This window comes from Acanthochromis polyacanthus, chromosome 23 (genome assembly GCF_021347895.1).
Source record: "Acanthochromis polyacanthus isolate Apoly-LR-REF ecotype Palm Island chromosome 23, KAUST_Apoly_ChrSc, whole genome shotgun sequence".
Taxonomy (NCBI): Eukaryota; Metazoa; Chordata; class Actinopteri; family Pomacentridae; genus Acanthochromis; species Acanthochromis polyacanthus.
In genome coordinates this window covers 18,599,366-18,616,697 of record NC_067135.1, presented here as the reverse complement: position 1 = coordinate 18,616,697, position 17,332 = coordinate 18,599,366, and the positions used below count along the sequence as shown (strand labels likewise).

At 41.6% G+C, this 17,332-nt stretch overlaps 1 protein-coding gene across 3 annotated transcripts in view; it reads right to left on the bottom strand.

The window, feature by feature from the left end:
• rgs12a (regulator of G protein signaling 12a) overlaps positions 1–17,332 on the bottom strand; it is a 50,054-nt gene that overhangs the window by 31,578 nt on the left and 1,144 nt on the right. For 2 of the 3 annotated variants that reach the window (XM_051943686.1, XM_022214126.2), the window contains exons 2-3: positions 13,351–15,226; positions 11,685–11,777 (exon numbers count right to left, since the gene is read on the bottom strand). In XM_051943686.1, coding sequence (XP_051799646.1) covers positions 11,685–11,777; positions 13,351–15,226 — 1,969 coding nt within the window. Of the gene's footprint in view, positions 1–4,564; positions 4,843–11,684; positions 11,778–13,350; positions 15,227–17,332 lie in introns of those variants that run through there. The other variant, XM_022214127.2, reaches the window with a different exon arrangement.

Below are 17,332 nucleotides of genomic sequence, written 5' to 3'. Positions count from 1 at the left end.
AGCAGTATTAGTAAGAGTAGTAGTACTGTTAAAACCTTAACATATACCTACTCTCAAAAATGCAGGGCTTGATCTTAACCAATGTTAATCCTACACCTCGCCTTGCAACCTGTTTTAGCTCTGATGTTATTCTGAAATTCCTGACTGCAAGGAGAGACTCGTATCTCTGCAGCTTTAGCCCTAGCAGTATCTTGTTTACGAAAAGGTTACACCTCCAAGATGCATAATGCTCCAATTAGCATCGATTAGGGATGTTGGTGTGTCAATTGGGGTCAGGACTGATCAAAGCAATTTTTGACTGATTGGGATCAGCTTGAACCTAACACGAGTCCTTTGTTTTCATTTGGTGTTGTCTGCTGTTGACTGTTGTAAATATTTTTCTTCATGATTACAGCAATATACAATACCGTTCAAAAGTTTGGGGTCACCCATGTGCTAACATAATTGCACAAGGGTTTTCTAATCATCAATTAGCCTTTCAACACCATTAGCTAACACAATGTAGCATTAGAACACAGGAGTGATGGTTGCTGGAAATGCTCCTCTGTACCCCTATGGAGATATTCTATTCAAAATCAGTCATATCTAGCTAGAATAGTCGTTTACCGCATTAACAATGTCTATGCTATCTTCATTGAAAATAACCGCTTTTCTTTCAAAAATGAGGACATTTTTAAGTGACCCCAAACTTTTGAACGGTGCATACGCTCCCTATGACAACAGCAGTCTTTGATGCACCGCCATGACACACCACAAAAACTATTCAGGAGTGGCCCAGGAAACACAACAGAGCTAAAGTGTTCATCCGGTTTCTACACTCACCAGACCCAAATCTTTCTGAGCATCTGTGGGATGTGCCAGCATAAACCTGATCTAGGTAGGTCCCACCCTGCAACCTACAGGACCCAGAGAAATCACTGCCACCATCCTGGTGCCATAGGACATCCCAAGAGGTCCTCTCTCCATGCCCCACTGGGTCAGAAGAGCTTTTAGCAGCATAAAGGAGACCAACACAGCATTACAGACAACAGGAACACCCTCTCTATGAAAAGATGTGTGATTATCCAAGTCTCCCATTCTCAACAAAATTTTCCAAAGCCTGGATGAAGAGGAGGCGCAGAAGTTTAGTTTTCTCTCAAACCACTGGAAAGTTTTTGTCCAGTTACACCAAATATTACTGCCTACCCCAGCTTTAAGGTTGCCAAGAAGAAGGACAGTCAGGTTGCTCATCCCTAAGACTCACTATTTATGAATTAATTATTTAGCCTGAAAGCATACATAAATACACAATCTTAACTCCATTTATTGTGATCAAGTAACAAAAACAAAGCATGGCCAGCCACGAGTAGTCCGGTTGGAGGAAATGTTATATACAAATAAAAACAATTTAAAAATGAGGGAAAGCATTTTATTTTAAAGGAACAGCTAAACTCCACAAAAATAGGAGAACATCATAGAGGGGAAACTAGAACTAGTGAGCATGACCCCACCCACTGCAATTTATTATCATAGAGAAGGGCTCTACTCACATGAGCCTGGAGGGCTTGAGGTGGATAAACCACATAAGATGCGACCACACCCTCCTACTGTCCCTTTCTTTTCCATAAAAAAAGACAGAAATGGACTTTCCAGCCTGAAACATGACACCTACAATTAACTCTGTGATTACCCAATGGTTGTCCACCAAACTAGCTTACACAAAAGCTTAATGCACAGTGCTTTAAAAGTCTGGGTGCATGGCTACACTTGTTGTGTGATGGTAAGACCACAATATGAAACAGTATCTGCATTAGAAATGTAAAAGAACCTTACACTCCTACTGACCTTACACCCCACTGTCTAAACCTTTTGACCATGCATGGAACCTGAGCCATTTAAGCGAGATGGGAAAAATGTGGGGGCAAGTTTGGGCTAAGTTCATTCCTCTAGGCAAAGGGCTACAGCACAATCAGTCTCTATGCATGTTTGGTCACAAAGTCTTGGAAGGGCTCACAAAAAACAGAATTACTTACATCTGAGTCTAACAGAGTTATGACTTTTTTCAATACATGTTCTTTCTAAAACACACTAAAAGACTAACTGCTGTTCACTATGTTCTTAAAGGTGGGATCTACTGGTAGAAATGTAATATAACATTCATAATCATGTTTTCACTTAGCGTATAACCCAATAACTATAAATCACTGTGTTTTTGTTACTTTAGAATGAGCCCTTTTCTATCAACAACAGAAAGGCTTCCTCTTCACCACAGTCCCCCATGTTGCAGCGCCATGTTTCCATACAACAGAGAAACCCAACAGTAGAGGACCGTTTGCATTTTCAGTAAAATTATGCACACTCGACCTTCAAGCAAATATTTTATGATATAGCACTCATCTAGCAATACAGAACAGCATTTCAGGGGAAGCCTTTATTCTGCTGCCTTTAGAAACCCTGACAAATGGTGCATGTCACAAATTGAACAGTAAAGTGGCATTTTACATACTGTAAAGTAGGTCCCAGGTGCCACACTAAAGAAGCTATGTAAACGTAAGCGCAAACGCTCAAACGTAGGATAAAAGTGTTATACAAAAAACTCACAAGGGACAGTTAGAGTTTAGGCTGCCAAAGCAGAGCAACAACTAGTCCTTCACAATAGCACAGGCAGAGTAAGTTGGCTGCCCAAACAATCCATGTTTATGACTTCTATATGTGTAGAGAAGACCTTGATCTGATTATGCAGCATCTTGCAGCAACACAAATCCAAAAACATGCCAGCTACATTCACTTCCCAAGCCTGCCTACAACCCCCTCCAGTTTAAACAAGACAGGCTGTCTTGCCCAATGTCTCAGACATAAAGCAAACGTGCTCCAGCATTATCTGGGCTACAGCTGTGAGGTAAAAAGTTGAACAAGACGAGCAATTCACTCCATGCCAGACATGTCTAAACTGTTACCAGAGAGGTGATAAAAGACTTAAGCAGCCCTGAAGCCAATCCTTGTTGAGTAACCTCCACACCCTTGGCAGTAGATTCTCTTTCAATGAAGCAAAGAAATATAATAATAGTAGTAGTGAGGAAGGTAAACAGAGAGTGGCGAATGAATTTCCACAAGTTGATGTCCAGGTTCAGATATAGACAGTCAAAGGGGGATGATCACGAGTTTTGTTATTAACTGAAAAAATATACCATAATCCTGAATGTCAATAGATGATGTAATAGTGTTGATGTAGCAACAGCCAAGGGCAGAACTGCCCAAGCATCTCCATCCAGAGATTGTGAGGCAGTGGGTATTTTCCGTGGTTGCAGTTTGGTCAAACAGCAAACTCAGCAACCACAGCCACATCTGGTCATCTGGTTATTGGCTGTTGCATATTCATACGCTGAGCAGCTGGACAGTTAAATGACTTCGACTCAACTGTGTGTGCGCTGTTTTTCCAGTTGGTGGGTTTGGAGAGAGCAGCCCATGTAATTGCAATAAAACATCATGCAGGAAGAGGAACGAAGAAGAGGAATCATAGTGGAGACATTTCGAAAATGTCAGGCTGGTTAGTCTTCGCATCTTATAATGCTAGCCTAAGGACACACTTCTTGGGCAGAACTGTCCACCCACTCTCCAGAGCTGGCCATGTGATGTCAGAGAGATAAAAGTGCGTCGTGTTCTCATGCCTCTACAGCTAATCCATGGGAACACACACACCATTCTTGTTCATCGTCTCAAGTCAAAACACCCGCATCCAAAACACAGGGAAGAATTCATATCATGAATGGCACCTATCTCTGGCAATATAGTATTAGTAACCAACCAGTATTAGTATTAATAAGTATTAGTTCCTTTCTGACTATCGGATGAATAACAAAGCTTATGCAGCAGTCGTGAAGCTTCAAAAGCATTAAATGAAATGGAATGAAGCGAAAATAATTTTAGAAAAGACATTTTTGCAAAGACTGTTGGTGAAAAATGAATCAGAGAGCTGATGAATCAGGCTGTAGACATGCCTGCACAAAGCAAATAAGGGCAAGGTAAAACCACAAGAAACCATTTCAAGTTCAAACTACACTGTGGCTGTTACGTGATCACCTCAGAATACATTGCAACTAAATATTCACAGAGATTTTAACTCTATCTGGTGAAAATAACCAGGTCTTGTGTCAATCAGACTGAATCTAAACTCTCGCAATGCCGCCTGTTGACTGCATAAAAGGTCATTCCCCTGGTCAAGCGTAAAAGAGCGCAGTTCATTCAAAAGCCCATGCAGTTTACAAGAATAATCCGAGCTCACCTCACAAAACTCTTTCAGTACAGCATCTAATTTAAAGTCAGTGTGCATCCCTTTGCTTTATACAGCAGTGTGTGTCGTACAGCACATGGGAGTTCAGCTGGCACCGGTCAAAACATTCCTCTGACAGACCACACAAGCTAACCACTGTATGCTGCTCAAAGGCTACAACAGGAGCTACAAAGAGCCCAAAGAAGGAAAGTAATGGTGGCAGGGAAGATATCACTAGTAAGAAAGATGAAAATGCCATCACCAAACAGAGAAGTGTAGACACATAAAATAATAACTCTAAATTTCATTACTCACAGAGTTGAGAGTTAAAGTTTGCTCCATGTATGGTGGTGGGTACGCGTGTTTGGCTTGTCTTCAGCGCTGCTCCGCACGCCTGGTGTGTGTAAAAGAGTCCATCCACTGAATCCCTGCAGTGTGTGTGCGAGTCTCTGTTTGCAGTGCAGAGAGGCAGAGCTGAACGGGGGAGGAGAGCGCATGCAGAAGCACTGAAAAATCCTGACAGCTACTGAGAGTTCAAAAGCTCCCTCCTCTTCCTCTGCTGCTGGTTTCTCTCTCCGACTCCCTCCCTCTCCCTCTCTCTCTCTCTCTCTCTTTCTTTCTCTCTGCTCTGAATTCCTCCTCTTTTCCTCTCTATTTACCTCTCTCCCCGTCTCTGTGTCTTGATGACTTCTCTTGATATCTGCTACGCCCACAGGGTATTGCAAACAATAGCTGCTAATGTCTCCATACCTAAAAGGAGACGAGAAACTTCACACTCATGCAGTAAGAGGTGCCCCAAATTGCCCAGCAGGGACCCTTGGGTATGCCTAAAACTACGTGCCTTAACTAATGGCTCAAATTAACAGATGTTTTTATATGCAGCAACACCTCAGAAGGCAGAGTCAGTGTGAACATAGGCACAGCAGCTCACTAATGGTGTGATCACTGCAAAGTTGAACACACTGTAAACACACATCTGCTGAGTGTTGTAAGCACAAAGCATCTGTTTGGAGCTACTGTGATGAGCAAGAAATAGACTGTAGTCTAGTAGCGGTAGAGCGGTGCAGTCGGATGTGGGGACATTTGCAGTAGATCACTGGCAAGCTCCACACGGAAATAAAATAAGGAGGAACAAAGCGGCAAATTCTTCATGCCCAAACATTAAAGAGATCTGGCAACAAAAGCTCAGCATGCATCAAAACAGTCTTCACCACAAGATGCAAGTAAACAAATCAGCGCAAACAGAATTAGGCGGTATTTTTTCCTTCTACTGAAACAAAAAGGCACACGCCAATAACCAACAGACAGTATATATGCTATTTGACTTTGTGCATTAGTTGCAAAAGTTACATGTTATGTGAGTGTGAAGAAACTAATAACAACAAATAATTATTTGTTATTGCCTGTAGTAGTTTCAAATTTTCAAGACTCAAATATCCAGAATTTCTATATAGATTTATAAGATCATATTTGACCTACAAGTTCAAAAATAGCTACATGTTTGTTATGTAAACAAATGGTTTTAGGTTCAAGTTCTGAATAAAGACTGGCAACCTGTCCAGGGTGTCCCCAAAAACCTGGGTTTTGATTTCCACACAAAGGTGACACATGGGAATGAGACACTTGGAATCAGCATGAGAAAACGCGTGTGGCTTTTATACTTTGAGCGGTGTCTGTTTCCAAACTGTAGGGTGCCGTGGATCGTAAACACACGTCAACATGGTACTGAACTAGAGTAGAAGAAGTTTGCTATTGCTTACTCCACTTACAACATGGCATTTTACCAAATAGCTGCGTTTCAGCAGTTAGTTTAAATTTCACGCCATGAATTGTTCATAATCTGGTTGTCATGGTGATCTCTGTGAGATGAATCGTATAAATGCCTGTAATTCTGAACTTCTGCTGCTAGGAGCTCTTGTTCTTCTGCCATGTTTTCCCATAGACTGTGTGTTTTCCTTCTGTCTCCGTTCGCATTGTCAGACAAATTTTGAGGTGGGCGACGCAGAAATTTTGTGCCTGAGAAGGGCCATGTGAGGGTGGCTACTAAAATTACCTAATTCGTCCATGCAGAGCCACGCGGACCTCACAGATACGTCAAGCATAAAACAATATTATGTCACCTGGGATAGGCTCCAGCCTCTCCATGACCCTAGTGAGGATTAAGCAGTGCATCGATAATGGATGGATGGATGGATGGATGGATGGATGGATGGATGGATGGATGGATGGATGGAGTTCTGAATGTATCTGATATTATATTGCCAAGTAGACAAACCCAGCACCCCAAGAGAAAGGTTTTTCACTCACACCCAATTAGGCAGTAGCAACCATACATCGCCGTTCTCTAGACAAACCACTGCATCTGTTGCTTGTTTCCCTTATTTACTCAGAAGAGTGAGCACAAATTTCTGCTCTACAATATAAGTCACCCCAGGTGTCGTAGATGTTGCTTACAAGACCTGTTGTGCCTGTGCTTCGTCAGTGTTTGTGCTCCCCGTGAGGCATTCAAATGTAAATGGAAGTTTGCAGAGTCCCTCCACACCAGCATGGTGGCAGTAAAGGAGGTAGTCGCAACTCCACCACAGCCTAAGTCAAAGTCATGGGAGGGCTGCAGCTGGGAGGATGATACTGCCAATGGCTTGCAATGGGACAGGGGCATTCCTATGGTCGAGGATGCAGTCAGGGTCCACCTCATACCCAAACCACTTTTGTGACCCTGACTAGCCTTCACTCCCCATAGAGGACAAGATGTTGAGCATGCCCTTCCTACCTAGCTCATTGAAAAAAAATGACTCAACAGCACTGCAAACTGCTTCCGGAAGAGGTGATGAAAGTCCAGACTACAGCGAGAGCTTTACTTTGCATGGCACAGGCTCTGGCAATCTATTGCAGCCGCACCATGTGACCAAGTCCGTCAACTGTCCTAGTCCTGTCAACCCTGAAGGAGAGCGAATGAGGGCAGCTGCTCAACAAGCCACTCTCCACCGAGTCTTTGTTCAAACCAAACCTGTAGCAAGGAAACACTTCAATGTCACTCTCCACGTGTGCTGTGTTCATGACTCATTGGCACAGAGTGCACCGGTGTGTGTCACGCATCTCCACAGTTATGCATCTGGCTCACAGCTGGGTGGAGACAGCTGTGACAGTGACAGTGGGGAGGATCATGTCACTGCTTGGGATAATGTCAGCAGCTCACCCAGTGGTGCACATAGGACTGCTTTACAATGGCTGTAGTGCTAGTTTCAGGTCCTCAAAGCCACAAGCGCATGATGGAGAGGACGGACAACACCTCGGTAGTGATATATCTAAACAGGCAAGAGGGACATGAAATTCCCCCACTGGCATAGGGCTGATGCAGAGATTTTGACAGAGGCAGATCAGCACCTTGACTCACTGAGGGCCTAAAATGTTCCCAAGGTCCTTAATGTAGCAGCAGACAGGACAGAATGTCCAGAAGGGGCCCACTTACAAAGGAGTGAGGCATCTCATCAGAAACAGTGCAACGGATCTGGTAGTGCTTTATCTAGCCCCGAGTAGCCGACGTGTGCAAGCAAGAAGAACACTCAGTGTTCGCCCTAGTTCTCTGGAAGGACAAGTGACCGAGCTGTATGCTTTCCCATCCATCACCTACTGCTGCACAGAGTTCAGTTGCAGCATCTGTTGATCATCATAGTGGCACTGTTGAGTCCACGAGGTTTCAGGACCTGGCACAGATGGTACACACAACATAGTGGTTAGTCTTGATATAGATCTGTCCATAGTCTTGTTTCAAGCAGGTGTCGTATTCTGTTTGCAACCAATCCTGGGGCAGTGACTTATGGTGTGGAGGCTAAACAAGTTGGGACTGCCTGAAGTGGCTGTCAACAATATTCAGCTCGTGCCCCAAGACACAGCCAACCAAGAAGGGCCGTGCTGCAATGACCTTGCGGATGTTTGCAGCAGCTGTCACAGCTGGACATAATGGCTGGGGTTGCTTCACAGCCAGAAGTCACTCCTTGTAAAGTGATTCCTGTGTGGGGTCCACAGGGGATGGCCAGTCATGGGTGATTGGTTTCCTAGAGGGACCTGCAGACAGTGTTGGATGGGATGGCTGGCCCATCTTTTGAGACTCTGAAACAGTCGAGCCTGGAGCTGGTGTCAACCGAGGTGGTTCACTTAACTGTTCATATGTTATTAAGGGTGCAGTCAGAGAGTCACTGCTGTCACAGCTGTTGATGCACTGCATATGCAGTGTTATCCACAGAGGATATGAGGCCAAGGGTGTACATCCAAGTGGGCCTCAGAGTGCACACTACCAGAGATGTTGCTGTCTCCATATCCCTCCTTAGGGGTGTTTATTGGCAGTGTCTTCGTCATCCACCTTTCACAGGTCATATCTCAGGAATATGATGCCTTGACCAGTTTCTCATTTAGTGGTTGGGGCGCTGTCAGAAGTACGTCAGACCACCAATGTGTCGTAGTTACTGCTACAACACACGGATTAGTGGACAGTCTGAGACCCCAGGCAGTCTGTGCTTTGACTGTAGGCCTTTCTCATTTTGATTTACATTGCATCCCTATGTCTTTCAAAACACTTGTGCCACTGATAGGACAGTGAGTGAGAAAATTCTGTCTCAGTGTTGATGGGTTAACCAACAGTGAAATCCAATGTAGCCATTTGATAAACTGAAGTTTTTAGTACTTCCATGTTGGCTTAATTTTTCAGCCCCAAAGTACACTACTAGGTTATCAGTCATTCGTAACAGAGCTGCTTTGTTTGTGCTGGTGTAGGCACAGCTCTGTGTTGAAGTGTGCATTCAGTCACTTGTAATACCTTTTCCCTTTTTTTCGATGACACATTTTTCCATTCTGCATAGAAACTCTGTTACACACACCATCAACCACAGAAAAGGTACCATGGCCACACACTTTCAAATTGCTCATCCACAACATGCAGCAATGCGATCCATAGGAGTCATCCACAGAGGTTTCCCCTAAGGGCTGATGCCACATTCCAAAATAGTGTTACGGTGTTCTTTTGAATCAAGATCCATGCACTGAATGACAGCTTATTATGCACTATATCCAAACTTGGTATCAGAACATTCCTCACAACAATACACAAATCAGAAACACTTTAAAACCATAGATTCTACCTGTACTTGTGGTCAAATTTGTGTTAAGGACCTTAGGGTGAACAATTTAGTGCAATTTAGTTAGGCATCTGTCTGATGTACAAGGTCTTTACAGATTCCAATACTGACAGGCATACTACAACTTCGAACAAAGTACTTCACAAAATTGGATGCTTAAGTAAAATCACCATTCTTTGTGTGTATGTAAGTCCATATAAAGACATATTGGAAATTAGGTTGGATAGGTCTGTCATAGCAGTAAACTGTGACCAATAAACAAAATGAATACCAAGAAATTATAATAGAAAAATGCAAAATGCATGTTCAGACTTATTTAGAAACTTATATTAGAATATTGCAATCTGGAATCTAAATAGACAGTCCACTGACAAGTTTATTCCAACATAAAAATGATCTGGTCATGACATATCTTGCATAGAGTTTTCTAGCAACTAAACTGGCATGTTAGTTTATCTCATAGTTGCTTTGCCAGCTGTGGTGATCAGGCAAAGAAACATGGGTCTTCAGCACACAAAACAGCTCCTACATCATAAAGTCGTACGCAATTAAACATGATCTTCACCATCACTAGAATATGGGTATTCTGCTATGTACCCAACTGTTTTATTCTTTCCTGAATGGCTTTCAGTCATCCTCTGATTCAGTAGTGTTTAAAACCAACACTGTGCAGCTCAGGTAGCTCATCATCAAGGTCATGTTATTTAGTCTTGAGTAATTGTAACATATATAAACAAAAACAGCCAATATATCAGTATCAGAATTTCTCGCTCTTTGAAATCAGTATTTGTCTCAAAAATCTAGTATTAGTCAAACTCTATTTTCAGTATTTTAAACGAAATCTTGTTTAATCTAACACAAAAAAATCCCTTTCTATTTTCCATAACACTGAAATGCTAAATCCAACACAGCTTGTTTAAAGTGTGGGCCATTTACTCTACAGTCGACACATTTTAGAGTAGCCTAAACTTGCCTCGACTTGTCCGTCCTATAGCAGGACGTGACAGAACAGAAGTGTGAAGTTCGGGTATTTCTTGCTGAAAGTGTGAAAGAATCCAACTCCTCCAGTGCTATTTTGTAGTGCAAAGTATGGCAGCAGCTCAAAATTTAACAGAGAACAAGAATAAATCTCTCTTGACACTGCTTAGGAAGCATTTCACTGGCCAAACTGCATGAGAATGTGATAAACACAAACTTCTAAACCTGAAGAAAGCTGCATCAGTTGCTAGCAGTCGTGTTTTTACTCTTGATTGATGCAACATAATTGGAAATTAATGGGAAGTCATAGAAAGCAGTTACCATAAAATACATCACAGAAGAGCTGTACACGAACTTAGAGCGAGGATACAGAACAAAAAGATATGATTTTTAACTTTTAAAATTGTGTAAGCTAACAAAACATGGCACCCAGAAATGAACAGAAACAAAGCAACTCAAACCAGTTTCTGACCATTTAAACATGCAGCGAGGAGGGTAGAGGAGAGCAAATGGGGCTGGTGATTGGGATAAACACGCATTGTACTATACAAGCAGTAACTCTGCAGCTGTTTTAACCTTTATAGCCATTTTTATTCCTGCAGCTGCGCATCTGAGGGAGACCTGTTCGAAACGTGGAGCACTGTTCAGTGCATGCTGGGACAACTGAGAGGCAGATTTGTGGTGTGCCCCTGTGAGTACCATGTGTGGTCTGCGAGTGTGTCTGTGTGTGCGTAAATGTACAATGCAGTACTCCACATTTTGGTGAGATTTTGTGCCTATGGTGTACTTTAGAGCAATTACAAGATGTAGCAACAGTGTGTTCAAATCAGTTCCTCTGCAACATTGATATGAGAGAATATAAGCACAATACTCAGGCATGCAACAGTGCTCATTAGCAAGACCAATCAAACAGGACCATGCCTCTGGCCCGCACAAAGACCACTTTTGTGCAACCCCTTGTCTCAAGTGTAGCAGCAAACACAGAGTTCAGGGCAACAATGGTTAAATAAGAGCTGTACATGGAGCAGGATAAGAGCAGAAGGTTAAACTGAACATTCATGATATTTAAGCAAACCAACTTTCCGCCATACAGGCCTAGCTAGATGGGAAGTACAAAAGACCAAAAATAAAACCAAAATGTAAACTGCTGAAGATTGTCCAAGAGGAAAAAGTGCCGCACTCCACAAAACTGTCATTTTAAATTAACTTGAAAAAGGAAAAATGAATAAAACTTTAAAAATGTGATTTAAATGATTTTGGAAAATGTACAAAACAAACTGCAGTGCTGGGAAAAATGCTGACAAGTAAAAGAATTTTGAGCTCACCTCAAGGTCATCCAGGGATCGTGCAAGGCTGAGACGTTTGGCAGAACGAGGTTTGGAAGAACGGACTGCACCGATACCCCAAAACCTGGAACCCTGTCAGGAAAAGGACACAGATCAGCACAGACACGAAGATCAGTAGAGACGACTTCATTATCATCTACTGGAATTTCTCACAAAGTAAAGCCGAAAACTCATTAAATCTGTTCGTACCCACATCGATACATTCATCAAGAATGAGTCACTCATGCAGTTTAAGAGGAAATGAAAATGTGACAATATAATCACAGTGAGAAATGTGAATACTTGAAAGAAATGGTCTTAAATTCACATTATCTGCTACATTTGACTGATTCTTGGCTAAAGCTTTACAGTCTGTCAAAACCTGCCACAAAAGATGAGACAGGATCACCGTGGTTTTGACTTAAGATAGCGTCTTACCAAGCCACCATTTTCTAACATTTGGAGAGGCTTTGTCTGATGTTTAAACAAGAGTTTAAGAATTGCAGATAATCACCACCACGACAAGGGCTCTTCCCTGTAATTTGTCTGACTTCCTGTCCAAGATTTCTGATGTCATGCAAGGTAAGGGAAATGGATGCGTTCCAGCTCTGCGTATCAAATACAAATACTTTGCTCAACTAAATAAGGTACCAAACCCCAATGAATTCAGTAATGTGAGTTCAAAAACAATACATTATTATAACCAAACTTCATCCCATACACCTACATGTTTCCTTTGTTGCCAAGCCATCTACAAACACACATTCATTTGCATGGCTAATTTAACAACATGACTAATTAGAGCTTTCTTTGTGGCCAAAAGACAAAAACGACTGCAGAGAAACTGTACATGCACCATGGTTTTTCTGAGAGAAGCTCATTTCCAGGACTGCATGGATACATGGGGACATCTTGTGGGCGGTGAGGAAACCAACACAAAACACAAACCACGTTTACTAGTGTGACAATCATTGACTTGTAGCAGGTGTTTTCTGATCTCAATTCCCACGCCAGTTGACTGTTGAATTACAGGCGTTTTAGCTTTCACCTAAAACAGACTTACAAGAACTAACGCCCTCAGTGTCTGGAAGCTGAACCTGTGTTAAAAACTACACTCTGCCCTTGTCCCAGCATGACCTGCATACAAACTATTTAATGTCACTGAGTGTAAAGATTTCTTATTTGCACAATGCTGAGAAATGTGTAAGGATACAAACAGCGAAAGAAACTAACTCAATAGTAATTTAAAAAATGAAAATCACATATTGGCTTGAAAATACAGGTTTTAAGGTAAGTTGAACGGCAAAATGTAAAGTATTTTCATACACATTCAAACTACAGCCAAGGCAGGACATGTCTAAACAGATAAAATGAAACTAATTAACCAATCACTGTTATTAATGAATTAAATTTACACCTGTGTTTTCTTAACTCGGGTGTAAAAAGACATATCTTTGCTAAAGACCTGCATTTATTTTTCAGATTTTTCCTTTAATTTTGGTAATTAGTTACTGAGGAATTATCTACTCTTGAAAATTAATAGCATAAAAACTCTGACACACAAACAGGTTAAGTTAGCAGTGGCAGAGTAAGGAAAGTGTCTCCAAATGTTTCGGATTAAATGCTTCAGGTCCCAGCTTTAAAATGAAAAAGATGCCTTACTTACATGTTTAGTACTCCAGTCCTTCCGCTGTTTCTGCCTCTGTTCAAGAAACCTTTTTGTCCACTCCTCCCTGGGAGGAAGCATCAGGACCTCAGCTGACTGGTACCTGTCTGAAGGTATCTGGCTCATCGGAGGGGGCAGGTTATTTGTGCTGGCGCTAAGGTTAACAGTGAGAGACCCATTGGTGCACGCTTCTTGAGGTTCAGGATCACTACTTAGGACTTTAGGCCACTTTGGCTTGGAGAACCACCTTTGACTACCCCTGAGATGATCTCCAAAGAAGTTCTTTTTTCTACTTAAAGGCAGAGGAGATGGTGGGGGCTTAAACTGGAACTCTAGCCTGGGTGGGGGACCTCCATAAAATTTGGTTAGAGAATCTGGGCCAGGTAGTGACTCTGAAAGAGAATGTGTGGTTGTACTGTTTCCCAGATTAACTATTTGGCCATTCTTGGAGAGGTTTATTGGAGTGAGGTCTACAGGCAGAGGATAATCCCAGGGACAGCTGGGAAGGCGGGCCCCAGGATGGTTTTGGATTGCAGAAGGGAAATCCCTGTCTGCTCTCTCCTCAATGGGAGAAGCATTTCCAAAACCACTGTCACCATTGCTGCTGGCACTACCTTGTTTGACAGTGCTGTCGCTCTCTTTGGCTTGCTGCTGAGGTTCTGTGTCCAGTTTGACTCTAAGCCTCTCCACAGTCGCTCCCAAGTCACTGTACAGGACTGTTGCAAAGTGAAGAACATCTGAGGGAGTCAGAGGGAATTCCAGGCAGCCCGAGGCGTCTGGATCTGGAGAACAAACAAAGCCAAAACGTCCAGCAATCCCTACGTGGTCCTCATGGTTTCCCAGGTCTGGGTCAATGAAAAATACATGGCAGGAGGCTCGCAGTGGACCATTGTCTGGTACACGGCCATTGATAATATGCGCTGTTGTGACCAGGCAAAAAAAACGTGGGTCTTCAGCACACACAGCCCCTAAGACAAGGTTCTCAGCAGGAAATGCCGCCAAAACAGCTCCTACATCATCGCAAAGTCGTATGCAATCAAACATGATCTTCATCATCACTAGAGTATGGGTACTCTGCTCTGTACCCAAATGTCGTATTCTCTCCCGAATGGCTTTTAAACAGTCATCCTCTGATTCAGTAGTGTTTAAAATCAGTTCTGTGGAGCTCAGGTAGCCCACAACCAAGGTCATGTTTAAAATCCCCCAGTCTGGATTGGCCTCATCTGCCTCTGTAAAAACAGAGTCTCTGTCCCCAGAAGTGGAAGCTTCTTTCTTTGGCTGTTCAGCTAAAACACTCCACTGTTGGGACCACTGTGACAGATCAGGCTCTGAAACGGGCCTCTGTTTGGAAAAATCAGCATGAGTAGAGTTTAAGGAGGATTTGCTTGGATCATGCGAGACAGTTCTGAGAACACCTGCATTTTGGAAAATACCACTTCTCTGCCCAAACCCGCATTTTGCATCATTACGGATGGGGTCTCCCTTCATTCGACCTGCAGCATGCACCACCAAACGCAAAGGTCCACTGCAGCTGCCAATCAGCTTCACCACAGCCTCGTGTGAAGCAGCGGACACGTCAGTTCCGTTGATGGCCATGATGCAGTCTTCTTGTCTGAGTCCCACCCGATCAGCAGGACTTCCTTTCAGGATGCCACTCAACAGACACGGCCTCTGTCCTGAAATAGTAAAGCCATATCCAGTCCGTCCACGGATGACCTCCACAGACCGGACCTCACCCGCTGCATTTAAATCCAGACGCCTCCTCGTGTCCTCTGGCTGTCCCTGTATCCTCATCTTTGCTGCTGGGTGCTGTGAGATCCAGTGTGAGTGAACTGAAACATTTGCAGGCTGCCAACACTTCTGTGCTGTTGTCATCCTAAAGTTGCACAAAATTAACAAAAGGGAAAAAGAAATTTGTAAAATAGTTTCCTTGCAATATACCAAATTACTAAAAGGCTGGAAGCATTATTTATGGATGCAACTCAGACTGAAGATTTCAGAAAAATATTTAGTGGTCATTTTGCTGACAAACATTTGATTTGCGATCATTTTTTAAAGTCAAGCTTCAGTTCAATATTCGCTGTGTAACTGTTTTAAAATGTTCCGGAGCAATATCACAGGAGACACCATCAAAAGCATGACAGTCAAATAAGTAAGATAATATTCCATAGATTATTCAACACTGAAAGTATTTGTCAGTTGCAGCTCCACTGAGTTTAACTAAATAGGATTGCGTTACAACATAAGTCTGATAGTTTAAAAGCCACACTTTGTTCATGCTTCTTACTTATGTTCTATATATACACATCACCTTACTCTTTTCTTCTGTCACTTTGCAAATTTCCCTTTGTGGGACTAATAAATTCTATTCTTTCCTATTCTATTCTAGACCAAATTACAGCCTTTGGGGACTTACTAATTGCACTTTCAAATTATGATTTCAATCTGAAATCGATTAGTTGTTCTGCTCTAAACGCAAATAACACTTACTGTCTCTGTCCGATAATCTGGTCAAAACGCACAAAGATCTTAAGTTTGCATCACAGGAAAAAATATCAATAATAGAGTGGGAAATCTACACTTTCAAAGTATGCCTGAAAATGATTGTGGCCGCTGATCTGCTCTAACAGCATATACATTACAGGAAGCAGTTTATTCTAATGGGTCATTCCAGATTTGGAGGGCATTTGGACTTCAAAATTGTTGAAGATAAACCTTCTCTTTTGCAGTTTTCTGCTCCATGTTCATCAACAAGAGGTAATAAACTATCAAATGCTTGATTGGCTCAGCTGACACGTCAGTGGTACAACTTTTATACATGTTTTATTGGTTGTTTGCTAACCCTACTCTAATCACAGTAATTCATGTTGAATAGTTTCAAACATTCTTTCTTCAGAGTTTTTTTTTTTTAATTGGGTCTCAGGACAAGTACATTTAAAACAACTGGGTCAATATATAATTCAGGGACCTTTGAAGTCCATGGGATATATTTTGCATACATTTTTATTGAAAGTTTAAAAATATATATATATATATATAATGTTCATTATGATCATGACTGTACACATTCCATAATTATTTATTATGGAAACAATCACAAATTAATTTTAAAAAATGACTAAATATCACTAAAATGTCAACTAAATAACCGTCCAAATTTAATACCAACCAATTTCTAATTAGTTAAACAATAACAAAAATATTCAGAAATAGTTTTGATTGTGTTCTTTTTGTTGAGATAATCATGTCAGATATTATATGGAAAGTAACAAATTGTATCTGTGTCCGAGAAATCCCTTTCAACCAAGTTACCCAAACACCTCTCAAGGAAGTGTGTTAATTCCAGATCACATGACCTGCTCCACATGATGTCATTTCCTCCTGAAGAAAAGACTGGCCAGACTCCAGGGCTTTCTGAGTTATTTAATATAAAGTAGTCAAAAGGTATACTACGACATCTTTATAAATAACTTTTGATTTCAATTTACTCAATTGTTTATATAATAATTTAGAAGAATTTTGCTCTTAAAATACCATGTGGTGTTTAGTTATAGGCAACCATGTTGATTTTAGGCCTGGAAACAGCAAAAATGTCAACTCTGATACCTGTCAACTGTGCTACAAAAAGTCCTTCAATTATACATTGACCCAACTGCACGTTTTAATATTTTGTACCTGGATTGTGTGAAATTTGATGGGTGAGACGTAAAATGTGAACTAATTCTGGAATGACCCTTAACCTCCTAAGACTTGGCATTCACATATGTGGACATCTGTTTTGTTTTTGTTTGTTTGTTTAAAGAATGTGTTGTTAATAATAATTAATATTAATGATAACAGTAATAACATTAATGTCCTACTAATGATAACAATATAAGTATAATAAATGCAATAATCAGGTATTAGATATTATCCCTTTATTGTATTTATTGGTTACTCCTTATTCCAAATATAATAACGAGAAGAAATCTAAAATGCAAGC